Raw genomic sequence first — 21,177 nt, forward strand, 5'->3', positions numbered from 1 at the left:
AGACAGACAGTCAGTCAGACAGATAGACAGACAGACAGTCAGTCAGTCAGTGTCAGACAGACAGACAGACAGACAGTCAGTCAGACAGACAGACAGACAGACAGACAGGCAGTCAGACAGTCAGTCAGACAGACATACAGACAGACAGACAGTCAGACAGACAGACAGGCAGACAGTCAGTCAGTCAGTGTCAGACAGACAGACAGACAGACAGTCAGTCAGACAGACAGACAGACAGACAGACAGGCAGTCGGACAGTCAGTCAGACAGACATACAGACAGACAGACAGTCAGACAGACAGACAGACAGTCAGTCAGACAGACAGACAGACAGTCAGTCAGACAGACAGACAGACAGACAGACAGACAGACGGACAGACAGACAGACAGACAGACGTTACGTTCATCATTAAAACCTGGTTTCAGTCCCTGATTATGCGTCCTGTTGTGTAATCTTTAATGGTGACCCCTTTTGAATTCAAATTGGGTTTCAATGGTCTAGGGATTTTACTGATGAAGCAAAAGTTTTGCTTAAAATAAATCCTGTCTGACAGTAAACAAAATAACCCGCACATGCTGCATTATCTGCGCTAGTGCCATCATCACTCTTTCCACTTCAATATAGAAATGTGAATATGTAAGCAATGGTGGCTATCACAATGCCTATAGTGGGATACATGATACCCTCCTATATTTACAATAATAGAAATAACAACTAAGTGCTTCTTTTAAAAAAATATACCCCAGGTTCAAATATAGAAGTACTAACTGCTAAATCATTTACAACTGCCAGCAGTGACCTTGTATTCCCATCAATACTGCATTGACTGTGATCAGGGGGCTGTGTCTTAATGTGCAGCCTACCCTTTCAGTCTGTGCACTTTGTTTTACCTTTTTTGGCATATTTTTGTTTTCTTTTAATACTGTTTTTAGAAGTGTATGTGTACATATAATATTTAATAATGAAGGTTTAGAGCCAGAGGTGGTGCTTACAGTGAAGGTCTTCGTCCAAACAAGGTTCTAAATCACTGGTTCCAACTCCAGTCCAGTCTAGCTCAGATATTTATTCCAACTAAGTCTTCAATTAGTTAATTCAACCAACTAAGGGCTCATTAACTCATTTAGGACTTGATTGGAGCAAAGTCCTGGACTGGAATTAATTCAACTCGGTTAATTAATCTGCAATGGAATGGTGCTCCAGTACTGGAAGTGGGCACCCCAAGTCAACAGCATACAGTATGTACTGTGCTGGGGACTTTGGCTCTTGTTGGTTCTCAGGTGGTCCTGTCTTCTGTATGTACTGCACGACTTATTATTGCTTAAATACTCTATTGAGTATTACTTTAAATACAGTATCCACAGTAAGCATAGTTAGTGCTGATGCCTGTAGGGTAACTGACACAGTACAAGGGCAGATGATGAATGTGTTTATGTCGGATCACAGGGATAGAGGCTATGTCAAGCTGCATGCAGTTCAGTTCCGGTAACAGCAAGCATGGTTAGTACTCAGTGCAAGCTAATGGAGATCCTTTGCAATAAGTACATTATGCAACTTTTCCTTTTGAATGTATTTTATTTGTGCAATAAAACTTCAGTAAAACTAAGAAATACAAAAGTAGTCAACAAAACCATTTAAGAAAAATAAAAGTTAAACAGATGAAGTAACCTTGTTCTTGTCAGGGCAGGAATCTTCAGTAAATTAGATAATGGCTGCGTGTCAAAGTAACATTGAACACAAGGTTAATGCGCCACGCCTACACACTGCAGATAAATGTGATACTTACAAACTATGATTCATTATAACACCATTATCTACATGAGCTCAATGTACCCGCCAACACACCTGTCCCGCCTTGAAACTCGGAAAGCATCATCCATATTTTCTATTTGCAGTGTTGCCAAGTCTCACGAGAAAAAAAAAGCGGCACTGCCTTTCAAAACAAGCCCAATCCCGCTTATTATAAGCGGACTTGGCAACAGTGATTTGGAGACGCAGGCACACCAGCAATAGAGTGCAGACAGACCCACCCACCTGGCGTTAACATTGCATCAGAGTGACATCAGGCCGCCACATGCCTGTCCGGCCAATCAGTATCAGGCTGACTGCTCTTTAAGAATGCGGCTCGCCACTCCCACTGGGCCCTCCTTCAATCTTCCCTTACTCTGAAAGCCCGCGGCAGCAGTTGTCATGGAGATGGAGGAAGGGCCGGCGTCGGCTCACCATACTGTTGCCATGGAGACCCTGGCCGGACCCGCAGCTGCCGCCGAGAAGAGAGACGCGCGCTGGGAACCCGTACAGCCGCAGCAGCTAATTCAGCACCAAGGACAGCAGCAGCGTGCTGCAGCACCGTTCAACAAAGGGAGCTATTACATCCTTATCGTGATCGGGGAGATCGCGACAGAGAACCAGCTCACAGCCATCAGGGAGTCCATTGAATTGGGTGAGTCGATCAGAAACCTCCTGAGCTTTTTACACAACCAAGAGTTAAGTGGACACGTTGAAGCTCTCCAGCCTGGATGAGTTACTGCAATATTAATATTACGGATCTTAATGTTATAAACTTGCAGGATAATCAGTGAAAAAGGACAACATTGGTATTATCGAACTAAACCAAATAAAATTCAAAGGCGTCTCAAAAGGTATACTCTATTCTTAATTTAACTTCAGAGATACTTCTTTAATTGGACGGATTCCGCTGATGGCGGATTTTTCTTTTTCCAGTTTAAATCTATTTTATTTCAACACTAACGGGGTGTTGCAGTAAAAAGGTCGCTCATTCTTCCAAAAGTTGCTTATTTTTATATTTTTCTAAGCTCTATTTGGCAAAAAACAAACAAACAAACCAATAAAAAAAAACATACGTAATGCAATGCCCTATATCCAGGCCAGTAGCAAATACTATTAAAATGTTAATCTGAGTGCGTTGGAAGGCATAATCCAAAGATCTCAGCTCGTGTCAATAACAATTGTGAACAACACTAGAAGCCAAGACAAGAGCATGAAAACCACTGGAACCGAGCTGGTGTCTTATCCATAAAGTTATTTTCTATAAAACGCAAGGTCATGATGATATCGTTGTATTTCGTTTACTTTGAAAGCGCGTTTCCGTGGGTTGTTTTGAGCCAAGTGATTCCCAGATCTGTTACAGCTGGCTCGCTCTACCGCTGTTCTTTGCTGAGCACCTGAACTTCAGGTATCTTTACGCACTTTATAAAACATGCATGCTGCTGCGAGAGCCGAGGCAGTCACCTGAAAACGATTAGATTGGGCAATTCAAGAGAGTCTGACGTCAAAAAGAAATGCATGGGGAGACTTTCTAGTAATCAGGTAATGAATAATAATAATAATAATAATAATAATAATAATAATAATAATAATAATAATAATAAAGAAGTAGAAAATGTTCTTTCGCGGAGTGGAAATGATTCGATCTTCAGTCGATGCAGCCCTATCGCCGATTTCTGAATACAGTTTTGGGCGTTTGCTGCCTGTCTGGGATCATTTACATTTCAAAGGTTTGTCTGACTTTAGTATGCGGCTCTGCGGAGTGCAGCCACATTCACTGCAATGTGTACACCTGTAGCACGGCTTCCTGCCGCATTAGGAGATTTCTTCAGGAGGTTTTTGTCAGTTCTATATACATACGTGTATACATGTATATAAATGTATAGTTATCATTAGTAGACGGAATCAATAGTGTTCCCGTTTCTGCATTTTTCTATTGATAAGCACACATTTCTCAGAGCTTATGTATATAGGGGAGTTAGTGATCAAACCCCCAGTTTACAGTCAGTGAAAGTTATAGTTACATGTTGACTATTAACGGCAGTCTATCTGTGTTCCAAATCTTTGCACTTTAACTGCAGTGCAGAAGCCTTGTCTTTGGACTACATTTCCCAGAATGCACACTGTCGAGACTTCGTTCTGACTTCTTTGTACATTTTTGAGATTTAGGATTAACAGCAGTAATATATGATTGTTTATAATCAAACTGCATAAGGGATGAATAAAAAAATAAGCACTGTTATTGTAAAGTTGGTGCAGTATAAAATGTTATATATGACATCATTTTCCTGAACGAAGTAACAAAAAATAAAAACATAATTGACGATGGAGTTGAAGCCGTTTATAAATAACTGTTTGTACCTTATTTACAGTTTGTGACAGTTGATGCTTCATCAAATCAGCTATAAGGAAAGCAGAGTCATAATTCACATGTAATCTCTGTCTGTTGATTAAATGCACCATATGTTCCTTTGCTCAATATGACTATTTCTATTAAACAGAATAAGATATACTGTGTATTGTTCTAGATGCACACTGTTAGTTTTTGATCATGTTGTACAATGAGAGATCTGAGAAGCCAGAAGGGTTTCAGTTGCTGCAGGCTGGCATGAATTGCTGCACAGTCTCCCACTGGAATAGAAAACCCATTGTCAGCTCTCTGGCCTGGGCTGGGAGCTCTGTCATGCCAGAGTAGAAAAGTGTTCAATCACCAGTCATATGCCTCCCACCCTCCTCCACTCCCCCACAGCACACTCACACACTGAGGACTGCTCTGCAGGGCTGGTAAGGCGTGGGAGGCTGAGACAGGTGAGGAAGCAGGCAGAGCAGAACACTCTCAAAGAGGCACCATGCAATCAGATTACCCTCATCAAACTTCCCCCAGTGTTTTTACTTTGCTGCACTACAACTGGCCTTTGCTTTTATAATATTTTAATGTAGTAAAACATTACAACGGCACACCTAATATAAGAGTAACAAAAACCAACAAAATAAATAAATACTACTACTACTACTACTACTACTACTACTACTACTACTACTACTACTACTACTACTAATAATAATAATAATAATAATAATAATAATAATAATAATGTGTTTGTACTAAAGACACAGAATAATACAGCTAAGTGGAAATTCAAGACCATTGCATCAGCACAGCAAATAAACAATCACACCACAGTGCTGTCACTGCAGGGCTGTCAACAGGCAATTGAGAGCTATCTGTAGTGACAAGGATGGCCATTTCCCCTGACAAAGCAGAAAATAACCCACCAGCAAATAACTCAATGAAGTTGATTATTAGAGCTCTCTCCAAGACCAGGCCTGGTGTTTGTGTAGTCTGTCTATGCATTGTGTGCTTTCATTGTAATGAATACGATCATGCACCGTGCTTTCATTGTAATGAATACGATCATGCACCGTGCTTTCATTGTAATGAATACGATCATGCACCGTGCTTTCATTGTAATGAATACGATCATGCACCGTGCTTTCATTGTAATGAATACAATCATGCACCATGCTTTCATTGTAATGAATACGATCATGCACTGTGCTTTCATTGTAATGAATACGATCATGCACTGTGCTTTCATTGTAATGAATACGATCATGCACCGTGCTTTCATTGTAATGAATACGATCATGCACCATGCTTTCATTGTAATGAATACGATCATGCACCGTGCTTTCATTGTAATGAATACAATCATGCACCATGCTTTCATTGTAATGAATACGATCATGCACTGTGCTTTCATTGTAATGAATACGATCATGCACTGTGCTTTCATTGTAATGAATACGATCATGCACCATGCTTTCATTGTAATGAATACGATCATGCACCATGCTTTCATTGTAATGAATACGATCATGCACCATGCTTTCATTGTAATGAATACGATCATGCACCGTGCTTTCATTGTAATGAATACGATCATGCACCGTGCTTTCATTGTAATGAATACAATCATGCACCATGCTTTCATTGTAATGAATACGATCATGCACTGTGCTTTCATTGTAATGAATACGATCATGCACCATGCTTTCATTGTAATGAATACGATCATGCACCGTGCTTTCATTGTAATTTAGCTGCAGTTGTTCTTTTTATAAATACTGCACAGCTCTAAAGAACAGGATACTAGAGAGAAGCCAGTGACATTTAGGAGCTGCTTTGAAGGTCAGATGTATCGGTCTGTTGGTCATGGGGATTCATCTGTAACACTGCATAACACTGCTTCAAAGGGGGTGTGTATGGTAAATGTCATTTAAAAATGAGCTTTCACAGCAGACGAGAACCACATCACTGCACATGTGTTTACAGACTTATCAACTGTACTGTATCTGACACAAATCAAGTAAGATTGAGATAGGAAGGCTTTTTAAAGCTTCACTGACGCAGCGTGAATGCTCAGCCTCTATTTATCAGAGCCAGCTGGGTGAGAATGTCCTTGACACTGTTACAGAGAGAAATGATTCAGTCTCTGTATTACCACTTGCACACAGTGCCACATACTGATACACAGATAAGCAAACACTGCACCGATTCACACACATTGATATAAACAACAATGTTATTGGACCACAGCAATCAATGGTCCAGCTTTTTAATTCTTTCTTAAAGTACTGACACTACTACTACTACTACTACTAATACTGATACCAATACTAATGCTAATACTACTAGTAACCCTAATACTTATTCCTTCTAATAATGTCATAGCTTAGTTAAATAGGGTCTAGGAATATACTATGTGTCTAGTGTCACAGGGCTACTTACACACAAGATAATGTTAAGGCAGGTGCATGGTGGCTTGTGCTATGTGATACAAGGGGGGGCAGAATGGTAAACATGTCTATATTTAGTAGTCTTCTATCTAACCACAGAGTACAGGCAAAAATACCAATCACCAGATTTCAATCAACCAATACCAGCCTTGACTTGACTCACAGCAGCAACCTGGAATGGAGGAGCTTCATATCACATATCCCACTCCAAACCCCTTCCGCCCCTGCCTGCCTGCCTGCCTGCCTGCCTATCAGTATTCTACCCTGCTCCACCACACTGGGGAGAGGAATACATTATGGTTTAATAAACGCTGCTCTGGCAGTGACTCAGACACAGCGGCAGCTGCTGACTTCAGCAAGACTGCGGCAGACACCTCCTTACGGGGAGTGCGGAGTGGGGGAGGGTGAGAAAGGGAATGTGGGAACTGGGGAAGGGGGTGCAATGCAGCTTGATCACACTACAGTGTCTGGATTGATGCCATTCAGATGGTACAGTAAATGTCAAGCAGTATTGAAGGTTGTGGATTTGAGGAGCTCAGTGGTTAGAGAGCTGGGCTGCAGTGTGGAAGGTAGTGGGTTTGAGTGGCTCAGTGGTTAAGGCTATTTTCAATGGATGCTTCCAGTTTAACACAGCCTGAATGTCATTTAAAAATGCAGACAACGCCATCTGGCTCCACTGGCACTCCACCAATCACAGACAGCCTAGCTCTTGTATGTCAAATTCACTCTGTTTAGGTTTTTCTTGTTTTCATCAATATTCTGCCTTCAAGCATTCAGAGGAGAGTCCAATTGCATCCAGAGAGCAAGATGGGTGTGTGCTTCTTTCAAGCTCCTTTAAAACAGATACAGTGAATTGGTAAACCAAGCAGACACAGAGGGCTGCATTCTCAAAGCGATTCATTCTACATTTTCATTGGCACCAGTTACAATTCTAAATGACCTGAGATGTTTATTTCTGCTTTGGTAACTTTCCTTTCTGAAACACTAGCACTGATGAAGATTTGGGATAAATAGCTCTGAGAATGTGTAGAAATAAGACTATAGTGTTTACACTGTGCATTTACTGTGCTTCACCATGGATATTTGTTTACCATATCTGAGTGAACATTTGTGAGGCTGGGTTTATCCTGCAGCAGAAATCAATGTCCTTTCTAAAGGACTCACATTGTTGGGCGTGTCTGTCTCTTCTCTCCTCTCTCCAGCAGCAGGGCTATGGAATTAAATAGCTTACTGTATGACCTCTGATGTTATTATTCGTTTTCAAACTCCTGGATGACACCTGAGCCAGGCGGTGCAGCGGGTCAATGCACTAGCCTTTCCACTCTTGGACACTTGGGTTTTAAAGCAACTCAGGTTACTTGTAAAATGAGTTTAAGGATCTCAATAAGGTCCTTAATGGAAGGAGAATCTGGCATGAATACGACAGTGTCTGCTTGAGAGGCTTCAAAGCCGCTACCTTCCAGACTGCAGCCCAGCACTCTAACCACTGAGCTTCTCAAACCCACTACCTTCCACACTGCAGCCCAGCACTCTAACCACTGAGCTTCTCAAACCCACTACCTTCCACACTGCAGGCCAGCTCTCTAACCACTGAGCTACTCAAAGCCACTACCTTCCACACTGCAGCCCAGCACTCTAACCACTGAGCTTCTCAAACCCACTTCCTTCCACACTGCAGCCCAGCTCTCTAACCACTGAGCTACTCAAAGCCACTACCTTCCACACTGCAGCCTAGCACTCTAACCACTGAGCTACTCAAAGCCACTACCTTCCACACTGCAGCCCAGCTCTCTAACCACTGAGCTACTCAAACCCACTACCTTCCACACTGCAGCCCAGCACTCTAACCACTGAGCTTCTCAAAGCCACTACCTTCCATATAGCTTCCCAGCACTCTAACCACTGAGTTACTCAAAGCCACTACCTTCCACACTGCAGCCCAGCACTCTAACCACTGAGCTACTCAAAGCCACTACCTTCCACACTGCAGCCCAGCACTCTAACCACTGAGCTTCTCAAAGCCACTACCTTCCACACTGCAGCCCAGCACTCTAACCACTGAGCTTCTCAAAGCCACTACCTTCCATATAGCTTCCCAGCACTCTAACCACTGAGTTACTCAAAGCCACTACCTTCCACACTGCAGCCCAGCAATCTAACCACTGAGTTACTCAAAGCCACTACCTTCCACACTGCTTGACATTTACTGTACCACCTGAATGGCATCGGCTGGGTTCTGCAGGGCAGATTATTTAGGGGAATTTGTTGTAATTTCTGGTGGAACATTTTTCCTGCTCCCTGCATTTCTGTCTACCATAGCTCATTCTTTTTGTCCGACCCCTTAGCACTGAACTCACAAAATAAAACCAGTGCACGCACATGCGCAGGTAAAGTAAAAGCAGCACTTTACTGGAGTATATATGAACTTTCAAGGTGGTTTTTCAAGAGCTCAGCTGTACAGACAGCTGATCTGCATGCTTGCATGCATGGATGATGCATAATCTTTACTCAGTATTCGGTACAGGCTTGTCGTGGTGTGTATGCTGTCTTTTCACATGATTCACATGACAGGGCTTGGCTCCTGCATGGTATAGTGAGATCACACACTCACAGAGAAACCTGCAGTGTGTTCAAGACATTTAAAGATGCACTGTGCCATCAGTATAACCATGTACACTGGGTTAGAAAAAGGCTTTCAATGAAACCCAGAAAAACATTTTGAAGTTTCGGGCGGCCTATGGAGGTAATAATATGGCTTTAACAGGCTCTTACACTGACTAGTATAATTAGGAAATGTGCACTTAAACTGCATTTAGAGTGGAGTGGAATCAAATAACAAATATAAACAGCACTGTCCATCCAAACAGGATCACAACTAGCTATAAAAACAAACAAAAGCCTTTAACAAGGCTAGAATGTCTAGGCTCGTGTTGATTATATGAATAGACTCGACAAGGTTGGCAGGTATTCTAACGCAGGCTCGTGTTGTTTTTCTCCTCCGCAGGGCTTCGCTCATGGGATATCGACCTCACTTCCTGTGACCTGGACCTGCAGCTTCGTCACTTTGTGACCCGACACTCAGCACAGTTCTCAGCAGAGGTCAGAGGTGAGTGAGCCGGTAAAACCAGGGTGGGGGAGCGTGGGGGAGAGGCGGGGGGTGTATGAGCAAACAACTGCAGAGAATATGGGTGCGACTAGAGTGATTCCAGCTCGCTTTTTAATAATAGCAGAATTACAACCAACACCGTCAGAACCAAAGGTAAGAAATAGCTTATTCTTCACACCTCTTTTAGCTGTAAGAGTGTGGTGTGCAGTTTTGTGCACAGTGCACTGTAACACAGATGAATATGCTGTTAATACACCAGATTCCAATCCCAATGCTAAAGTCTACTGTGGTTACATTATTGCAGTCATAACACCACAGTTACAAGACTGCAGTGCAGTTAAACTCCAATCCAAATGCTCTGCAGTTGTGTACTGCTCATGTGGGATTCGTTGTGGCCCCAATCCTCAGAAGACAGGTTACACAATGTTTTTAAGCAGTGATGCTCTAGTAAGCAGACAAGACCAAGTGGTCGAGAACACAATACTCAAGACAGAGTTGAAGAAGCAAAATCCACTCCGGGACAGGACCCAGCCCTGAGAGACATGCTGAGACAGCGCCGGGGACACTGAGCCAGGCCGCAGGTGAGACGCGAGCACCATCACAAGAGACATGCTGAGACAGCACCGGGGACACTGAGCCAGGCCGCAGGTGAGACGCGAGCACCATCACAAGAGACATGCTGAGACAGCGCCGTGGTCACTGAGCCAGGCCGCAGGTGAGACGCGAGCACCATCACAAGAGACATGCTGAGACAACGCCGTGGACACTGAGCCAGGCCGCAGGTGAGACGCGGGCACCGTCAGTGCCGCCAGTCGTGTGCCGTTTCTTATTAAAATACAATCTTGCGGGAAGGGGCTGTGTAGTGTGAATTTTTGCATGTAGTTAAGATGAACTTATTTAATCACAAAGAGTGCTATGTTTATATCAGTTGTTGGTACAGAGTTTCACATACATATTTAGGAGCTCACGTTTGCACCATAGCCTTTTTCCTATTACAAAAACACCCTGCAAACTAAGCACTGAGGTAAATGCTTTGTGAATATAGCCCAATGTGTTTGACCTGTAAGCCCACCTGTAAGACGACAACACAACTCTTGGTGTAATTACAGTGAAGTAAATGTTACTTAAATAGTGTTTTCCAAAATTATAAGAATCTTTGAATTCAACGGTTTTATTTACTGAAAGCTCATTCAGCTTTTCATTCAATGGGAACAAATAGTTTCGTGTACGTATGCTGTATTCTCCCAAACCAGCATTCTAGTGATGTCACTGCTGTAAGTACTGAACTGCCTTTAATCAGATAGACACGTGTGCTTATCATTGACGATGCTCCCTTACTGTCTGAGAGATAAGCGCATGTGCTTGTGTGCATGGCCACAGTGGTAGATTGTAGAAGAGCTAGAAGTAGCTTACACAGTTTATAGGTGTGTTGCTTACTTGCAAGGATCTTCAGCTGCTTGCATTCTATTAGGTTTTTTTGTAGTACTTAGCATTGGGTGGCTTAACAAAAAGATGCTGAAATGAAAACGATTATTTTTGACAAGCTAGCAGCTCCAATGTCGTTCTGCAAGACGCAGGCATGAGGCGTATCGGATTCTGCCAAATGAGATTTCCAGCGGCAAAAAGCTGTTTTCAGATTGTGTCTCGGATTCTGGTATTTCAAAGGGATCAATCTCTGTGAGTAACAGAGCCCCTTGGAGCAAAGTCCTTGCCATTGAGATGAGGGCCATTGATCGGATTCTGTTAAATGTCACATACTTAGGCTATTCTAAATTACAGGTCAATATAGAAAATATAGACCTGAACATATAATGTGTGCAAAATTATAGATGAGGGAGTGCTGTGTTATACTGTGTATCCTGCCCTGATAAATCAGTAGCTTTGTCACAGATCCTGTCTGGTGTGCAGGGTAACGCTTTCTAAATCCTTCAGCTAAATCTACAGTGCTGGCCAAACTACTCCCACCACAGTTATCACGTTTACTGTAACGATAAAAATACACAGCCTCTCAACAAATCACAAACTGCACCCACCTGCACAATACACTTTCATTATACCACCTCATCACAGCCTGCTATTTGAACTGTAAAGAAAAATCACTACACAGCAGTCCCACAGTTGTCTGTATATATCTAATAACAGACACTAGGCCCATCTTGCACTGCTCTTAGACTTTCACAACATCTGAAGGTAGCAGTGAGAGACAGTGCAGCCTTTTCTGTCTGGAGAAGGTTCTGGAAGGAGCACATGACAGATGGCAGTGCCAGGCACCAAGAGCTAGCAGCCAGCCTGGAGAGAGAGAGATAAACAGAGACAGAGAAAGGATGAGCGAGGAGGGGAAGATGACAGAGACCCAAAAACAAACATACACTCCTGTCCAGCTAGGATTGGCACAGAAGAATTCATGCAGAACAATTGGGGCTCAGTGGGGCGTTTGTTGCCTCTTTCACCCTCACTCAGAGCCTTACTTCATAAATATCTAGATATTCCTGAACTGACTGTCACTTCCTTTTCAGTTATAGAGAACATATTTTAAAAGGGTGCCAGGTTTCAGTACCAAAATATTTAGTTTGTTGTCGACTTTCACCTTGTGTGGAGTTTTGTCTGACTGGAGTTAGAAATAGTAAATAAAAATATAGAGTCAATGAGAAGTCCCCACAAATATAGGAATGCAAACAGGTCATTACTGTACTGGTATCTCGAGCTCCCTCAGTGAACATTAGACACGCTGCCAGTCATTCCTAAGACCACTAATGATGGGCATCACCCATGCAAAACACTGCAAGCACTCATACAGCAGGCAAACTGCTAGAAAGAAATAAAGAGTTTATCTGCTTTGCATCTCCCCTGCAATAACTAACATCTAACTGCACTAGGGATTATATACCACGCAGCCAAATACATGTGGTCATGTGGCCTAGCATAACATTGTCATATGATGTGGCAACTTCATTTTCGAGTCGTTACTAATAAAGCGTCCACACCTGTTGTTTTTTAGCGTCTCAGTTGGGGGGCCCTCTAGCGGCGGTCCTCATACACAATATTTTCCTCCCATCAAAACAAGCATGGCCCAGTACAGTAATGGTTAAGGAGGCTTTTTAATCCTCTCCCCTGGAACACTGGTTTATATATATATATATATATATATATATACAGGGCTTCCTCAGATGTTGTTGCATGATGACCCTACACCCTATTTATGGTATCATGTTTCACCATTGTTTATACAGCCCCTTATTATTTACAATTAGCCTTAAAGAAAACAGGATGTTTCAAATACAACATTCCTTGTGTTCTAATAACCGCAGAGCCACACAGAGTTCAGAGAAGTCGCTGTGTTTCCTCGAGACAGCCTCTCTCACAGCGTATCACTGCGTATCACCCAGACCAGCACATGAATATTTATTGGGCTGTAAGGGATAGGGCGGCTCGCTTTTCATTTCTTGCTGCAGTGGCACGCAGACCTGCAATACCGCCCCCCTGCTGCAACACCTCTCTCTCTCTCTCTCTCTCTCTCTCTCTCTCTCTCTCTCTCTCTCTCTCTCTCTCTCTCTCTCTCTGTTTCTCTCTCACTCCCTTTCCCTCTATTCTTTTTCTTGCATCTCGTCCTTTATTTTCCTCTTTCCCTCTGTCATGTGCCCTGCATCTTCTTCATCTCCCTCTCTTACCTGTACCAGAGTAACTTAATCAAACAACTTCATCCCATCTGCTCTTCTTCCAACAGACTCATAAATAATGCAACATCCCCCACCCCCCCCATTAGTGCCGGCTGAGCTCAGCTCCATTAGGACACAATTGAGCGCGCGAAGATTGCTGTTGATAGGTGTTAGGAACAGGAACGCTCACTGCTCCCCGTGGGGACACAGGGAGGGGAGCTTGACCCTTCACGCCAAAACCAGCATGCAACAAAAATGTGAAAATGATTCACTTAACATTACGAGAAACATTTAAATCCTCCCTAAAAATAACAGCATGATAGGCCTCTTTAGAAAGCACGCTTGCCTTGGGAATTTTACCTCACTGAATGCCCTGTAGAAGTTGCTGGACATATATACAGTAGAAAGATAAATGATTAATGAAGAAATCCTGCATGGAGTGTTTTAGGCAGCTGAGACATTAGAAGTACAAGCATGTCATTGTAAACCCTTCCAGGGATGTTTGAACGACTCTGATGTGTGACTGACTTTCTAATACAAAGCTAATGTTTATTTTTCTAGGCTTTGCCATTTAAAAGGGTAAAGAAAAGGCCTGACTAAAGAAAAAACAGAGAAAAAAATCAATCAGCCAAGATATCTGCTTAGCTGCAAAGCTCCCACTAGGCCTCATTACCATGGCAACTGACAATTACTATGTGAAGAGGTCTCACTTCAGCAGTTTGGCATGTGCCAAGGAGGGGAAAGGTTATTCAATATTTTCTTTTGCATCTGGAGCAAATGAGCATGGAATAGTGGATTGATTGGCACTCTGCTTAGCGTGGAAGGGAGGATAGAGGATCTGAGCTGGGGGAAGACTGGGGGGGACTGGGGGGGGGGTACTAACAGTCTGAAAGTCAGTGGGCTCTAGTATTTAGTGCTGAGGGACTGGGAGGCAGTGTGGCTCTGGTGTTTAGAGCAAAATTCCAGAGAAAACGTTCTAAGAAATGATAAGCGTGTGAGCTCAGTGAGCACGTCTTCAATAATGCGCTAATTCAATCCAAATAAATACTCTCTTTTTGTTTGCCCCATTTATAATGTGAATTTATAATTCTCCAAATGCTTTCTCCCAGCTGTAAAGTTAATTGAATTGGGTTTAGAGCCAGTCTCTCAGCTCTGACCTCTGTAGCCCAGTCTCTCCCAGACTCCCAGCTCACCCTGGTATCCTCCTCACTGATGGCAATGACCTTCACAATGGGCCCTGTTATGTAAGTCCCTCCTAAAAGACAGTTTGAGGCCGGCAGTGCTCAGCACATTATATAAAGCTGTCTGGTTCCAGAGGCTGCATGGGATGCTGCTTTGTGTCTTCACAGCTCTCAGAGGTTCTTTTTTTATTTTTAAACCAACCTTCCCTTGTCTTTACAGAAGCATTCATCACTGCAGCTTAGGCCAAGTTATTTATTTGAAAATGCAGACTAATTTGCAAGGGCAAAGAAAAAAAAACAAAGTTGCTTTTACTGCAGAGCTTGCAAGGCATAGTGTTACTCCAATAGACAGATAGACCCATGAATGAGTTGACTGTGGTATACCATGGTAAAAGCATAGTCAAGCATAGTAAAAGCAAGCTAGAACACAGGTATCCTTGGTGAAGCACATGTAAGTGTGTGAACATAGATGAATATGATAATGCATTGTAAAAAAAACTAACATGCTTATCCATGGTATAGTATTATGCATACTATAGCATGGTAAAAGCATGACAAATAAATAGCAGCATCAATTTACCATGGTTAACTGTTATAGGATCAAAGTGGAGACCAAGGGAATTGGGAGCTATTGCAGTCACTTAAACTGACTCATTGGAAGGCCTAGCTGGTTAATCAGATCTTGTAAACCAAATAAAGTGAACCACATGATTCATTAATAAATCGAGGCAGATGCTAAGTGGCTTAACCGAAAGCATAGCAGAACCCCCCCCCCCCTGCCTTCCATAACACAATCCCCATTGTTCTGATATATAAATTGAATGACACGTCCTGAGTCACTCATCAGATAGAAGAGGGCTCCCGAGACCCAAACTCATTTCACTGCCCGCCTGCCGCCCCGAGCTCCCTGGAGAAAAATCTCCTTCCCTGGAGAAGTCATATTGCTGTGTGAATAGAAGTCACTCTCAATCACTGCTACTGTTGAAAAAGAGAAAACAGCAAGGTGGTTGAGCTGGGCTTTAATTGAAACAGGGGCTTGCAGTAATATGACTACCAGAAAGCAAACTGGACAACTTGTCCCCAATTGATTAATGACACGGTCCCTGAATTACTATGTTTACACCCCCATTCCCTAGCAAAGGGGCAGGGCTTCATTGGAAATTACTCCGTAGAAAAATCCTACACTATATCCCTTGCTGTTCTTGCTCATACTGTGCACTAACTGTGTATGGTTCACCATGTTTCTTAACATGCTTTTAGTGATGTAGGCTTGCCTATTTTTTCACTGCACTTAACAAACCTTTGCTATGCTTTTTATCATGGTATATCCCATTCAACTTTTTTAAGTAATAAGCAGTGTTGGAGATGCTGTTACAGTGCTGTTGCTTAGGTAGAGAGAAGCTAGTCTTTCGTTCTTACAGAGCGCTCTCTAATCCTTTTGCTGTAATAATAAATCCTCTAATCTCCTGGCTGGCCTTTTCCTTTACTGGAAACAATACCCTGGTCTCCAGGTAACAGGGATTGGCAGCTCTGCCTGTCCATGTTCTCTATTCAGCTCTCCCTTTCAGTTGTCTGTCAGCTCAGCCCGTCAGCGCTCCCTTGTCATCTCTCCTTGTCAGTAGCTCTTAATTTTCACTTCCCGGTTTATTAAGAAATGCACCAGCTGATTCAGGAGACATATTTAGTAATTGGTTTATTGACAGGACACTTACTGGATCAAACTGGTGGAATAAGAGGTGCCCATTGACAGGCATTACAGGCAGCCTGTGGCCTCTAATATAGGGAAGCCAATGCAGCAGTTAACCTCGTACACATGGTGGCAGCGGTGGGATGTCTAAACCATTTTAATTCCCCCCTGGAGAAGGTGATCCTTGATGGGTGCTGTAATAAGGGACTGAGCTGTTCTGAGCCAGGATGAGACTATTAGTCCTTGACTGCATTTGAACCCGGTCGCAGGATCGATGACCAGCATCTAAGCTCGGAACACGCACCACCTACAGTTTATTAGAAGTCATTGATAATAAGTAATGCTGGACCTCTGAGAAAGCCAGCCTGATGGATGACATGTGTCCTGTAAGTGAGCCACGAAATGTCTTTGTGAGGATTTATTTTTAATCTGGCTCGCAGTCTTAAAGGAACCATGCCCTCCTATGTCAAAACCGAATGCTAGACCTGGCCTCTCAGTGTGGGAGGGAGTGAGGGATATAGACTGTACCTCTTAATGAGTGTGTGAGTGTGTGAGGCACACACAGAATGGATCTCTGGTGCTGAAGGTTGTGACCTCTGACATCCAGACCTCTTTACTCACCCCCACCCCCACAGTACCTCTGCTCCAGATTGAGAGAGGAACAAAGAGAGATGGAGGAGAGATGAAAACAACCACACTCAATTTAGGTCCCATGAGGCATGTCTTTCTGTTGTATTACCAAGTACTCTGCTGTTGTCTGCAATGTTCCGGTAATGAACTCACTGCACCACAGTAGTCTGAGCTGTTCAGAAAGACAGCTATATTGATAGAGTACATTTTGGTTTTTTTTGGAAGGCTGTCAGATGCATGTGTGACGTTCCTTATTCACAGCCTGCTGTAGCATCGCCTGTGTAACAAACAGCTGCAGTAGAAAAGCAGTGCAGGCAGTCATTTGTTGGAAAACAGCAGCAAATGGCTGCTGTTTGATTGCATTGTAATTGTGGTCAATCTGCCCTCAGCTCAAGCCACTAGACCACACTGCCTCCCTGTCCTTCAGCTCTAACCACTAGATCATACAGCTTCCCATTCCCTCAGCTCTAACCACTAGACCACACTGCCTCCCAGTCCCTCAGCTTTAAACACTAGTCCACTCTGCCTCCCAGTCCCTCAGCTCTAACCACTAGATGACACAGCTTCCCAGTCCCTCAGCTCTAACCACTAGACTACACTGCCTCCCAGTCCCTCAGCTCTAACCTCTAGACCACACTGCCTCCCAGTCCCTCAGCTCTAATCAGTAGACCACACAGCCTCCCAGTCTCTCATCTTTAACCACTAGACCACACAGCCTACCAGTCCCTCAGCTCTTACCACTAATTCATACGTATGACACATTCTGCTTGAGAATGTAGGTGTTAATGTATCATTAAATGTGTGATGGGTGGACTGCACAGCTAAATGGCAGCGCCCACTCAAGTGACCATCCCACTCAATTGCTGACCTTGGAATTCTGAGCCCTGAGTTAAATATACAAACCTGACAGGAGAGCTAAACAGGTCAGGAGATGAATAGTACATAACAATGGCATCACTAAAACACGAAGTGGGTGCGATGGTTTTTAACCAGTCCAAACCACTCCCCATACTACATTACTGGTAATATTGAACACCTTGCACCTCTGAACTGTCTGTTAATTAAACCAATGCAGTCAAAGCTTTTTGTCAATAATTGCCTTGCGGTATCATGGTAGCACAGAACAAGCGCTCAGCGTTTCAATGTGAAAATTAAGCGAAATAATTCATAAAGAACCAACAAGAATTGATCATATGCTTTTTCCCACTTTGCTTATGTCACAGTTTTACAATAAATCACTATTGTATAGCTATTATTAACGTTACTATAATTATTATTATATAGTAGTATTAAAAATAAACAGAGTAGTAATTTAGAAAAACAAAAGTTTAAACATAAAGGGCTCTTTTCAATTGATCTAAAAGTCAATACCTTTAAGGAACAAAAGTAAATATTCAGATTAAAAAAAAAACCTTAAAGGGGATGTAGAATGCATCAGCTTGGCCTCAAAACCATTTTGTTTCCCTGGCTGTGAGGAAACTTTGACAATGTTATCTGGTCCCGATAGAATAGAAGCATCTCATGTCCCAGTATTATCTAAATATAGCGCACCTTACAAAACGAACAAGGGAAAACTAGATTGTTTTAACCCTTTTTCAACTAACTTTAAGAACTAAAAAAACAGATGAATGTTATTGCAATTATACGTTAATTAAAATAAAATACATGCCAGATTAGTTTACATTATTATAATATCTTGTTCTCTTACCGTAATCCATTTAGTATAACATTTTCCCAAATTATACCTGAATTGAAGTCTTAGTGCATGTGTCCATAGTGACAGCTGCCTGGTGAAGACCTGAAGCATTTATTAAAATTCAGGACCTTAAAAGAGGAAAGACCACAACTTTTATGCTAAATAGCACTCATTAAATGAAACTCTTAATATGACATTTAGAATATGTTAATCTCATATAATTATTCATTTAGAATCTTTTAAATTCAAATGAATCATTCTGTTCTGACAATTACGTTTGACCTAATATCGCAGCAAACGTTATAAATAAATCAAAGCCATGTGGAAAATCAGTCACTGAGCTCCTGTTCATTGTGTGGGCTGAGATTGTAAAACACAAAATGCAGAAATGCATCTTGAAGATCTGCAGATATGAAATTGCAAATCTCAGATTTCACGGTGCACTCAGCCGTGAATGAGGCATTCATTTTAAGATGAGTCGTCCACGTGTTATGGAGAATGATTAATAATTCAGATCAGAGTATTGATCTTGGTCTTTAATACCTCTGCAGTCTCTATCTAGGAGGGGTGCTTCAGTGAGGCTTATTTGTGTACAGAGTTGTCACCGCATGGATCACAGGGCCAGTCTTTGTGCCATGCAGAGATCATGGGGGGTGGCTGGTATTTCCTTTACCAGCCAAAGCAACATTTCAATCTCTGTTTTCAATGGTCGGGAGTCTGAAACGTGTTGGAAAATATCGGCAGGTTGAAATCTGTCTGTTTTCTCTGTCAACTAGTTGCTAAATGGAATAATACCACCAGATATAGTTTTAATCACTAAGGCATTAGCAAGCATTATAAGTTCAGCTAGTTTCCCATTCAAAGAAACTTTTACACCATTGACAAAATAGTATACAGTTAGTGTGGCCTTAGGAATAGCATAGCAGAAATGTCACAACATTCTAATGAGTGAGATTTGAAGAAATTAGAAGTGAGATTTGGGAATGCATGGCCATTTCCCTTCTTTAAGACTGACGGCTAGAATTGACACCCAAAATGTTCTGAATGTAGCAATATTTTTTTTTATGTAGGTTACTAAGATTTTACAAACTGATGCATCACTTTAAATGGTCCCCTGATATAAAAAGCAGTTTCTGCTCTTTTTTGCAGCGTCGCAGTGCACTGATCGGGTTCCCGAGAGCGGGGTTGTTATGTTGAGAGTGTGATGATCTTTGAGCAGTGCTGAGAAGGTATTTCTGAGGCTGTCAGCCCCCATTACTTCCGGGACGTTTTGTGTGAAAGGGGAGGGGATACAAAGGGCACGAGCGACGCATGCTGCCAGTAAATGACCTGTGATTAGAGAATTAACTGTCTATTGTCCCCCCGAGGGAGCCTAGTAAAGGGAGGGACCGAACGGCAGAGCGAGTGCAACAGGAAATGTGATCCCTCCACAGGGGGCAGTCATGTGACCAGGGCCAGCTGCTGTCGTGAATGAAATGATTGGGGGGGATGAAATGGAATTTCTAGGGTAATTTTGGAAGGAGAGAAATGGTTTTATTCAGGGTGTGGGATGTCTATTCAAGCCAAACAGTTGTCAAATGTTTTTTTTTGTTGTTATTATTTCTGTGTTTAAAGTGTAGTGATGTCAAACACCAGACACACACAGACACACACACACACACACACACACACACACACTGACATACCCTCATACCAGACAGAAATTTGTGGAATTACATTCCTTAGATTAAATTAAATACACAAGCAAAGCTATTCCATCAAATCCCTGAGATTTGCTCCTGTATTTAATTTCTGCATCAGAATTCCAGCATGTATAAACATTTGTCATTTAACATGATCTAAGGAATTGAAAGTTCAGCTGTTTCGTTTATGTTTAAACATACCTTTTCATGCATTGTACTTGTTATATAAACAGAATAACTTCAGTACTTCTTAAACATGAATTCTCCTCAGTGTACACTGCAGATTGTTGGCATGTGGAGAAGGAGATTCTTTGCTAATACAAAAAGGATACATAAACAAACAGACAAAGGCTGTATTTTTCAGTGTTGATGCACTGCTACGTAGTTTCATACTCTGGGAGGTAAGGTATATTTAGCCTGGGGTTTGCGATTTGGAAACTGGTATGGATCTGAGGTTGAATATGGAATTTGAGCACCGCTCAGACTGGGTGGAACTCGTAAGAGCATCCGATCACAGTACAAGGAGCTTCCAGGTGCATGCGTTAGGAAGCATCCTTCACGAGTGCTCATCTCCACCTCAGTACATTACAGCTCCTGCAGACAGGGTACAATGTTGCAATGGAAATGGCTCTGTGATCAAGTTGGCCCTGCTGGTCTGATGGTCTAAAGCTTGTCGTTGAATGCTTGGAAACGCTTCCTCTTTGTTTCTGGTTGTGTAGACTGGTTTGTGACTGACTGGAAGGATGGGATTGACTCTCTCTGATCTCTTTTCCAGCTGCACTACTGCTTTCAAAGACTGGGAAGTATTTAGGAGGCCCCGCCCTGCAGCTGCCTCAAGTAGAAACAGCTGTGTGCGGAGGGGACCCCCCTTCTCAGAGTCTCAGCTCGGCTGGGGCTTGGACTGCTGGCTGCCGAAGGAACAACTTCCCATCTGAGTTAACCGTTTCAGTGGT

At 42.6% G+C, this 21,177-nt stretch overlaps 1 protein-coding gene across 1 annotated transcript in view; it reads left to right on the forward strand.

Moving 5' to 3' along the window:
* The first annotated feature begins 2,149 nt into the window (after positions 1-2,149).
* Positions 2,150-21,177, forward strand: part of LOC117429680 (microtubule-associated protein 1A-like) — a 51,489-nt gene continuing 32,461 nt past the window's right edge. Inside the window, exons 1-2 of the mRNA XM_058998940.1 lie at positions 2,150-2,441; positions 9,591-9,692. Of these exons, the coding sequence (XP_058854923.1) occupies positions 2,189-2,441; positions 9,591-9,692 (355 nt within the window). The 5' untranslated portion in view covers positions 2,150-2,188. The remainder of the gene's footprint in view (positions 2,442-9,590; positions 9,693-21,177) is intronic.

Source organism: Acipenser ruthenus, chromosome 24, assembly GCF_902713425.1.
Source record: "Acipenser ruthenus chromosome 24, fAciRut3.2 maternal haplotype, whole genome shotgun sequence".
Lineage (NCBI taxonomy): Eukaryota > Metazoa > Chordata > Actinopteri > Acipenseriformes > Acipenseridae > Acipenser > Acipenser ruthenus.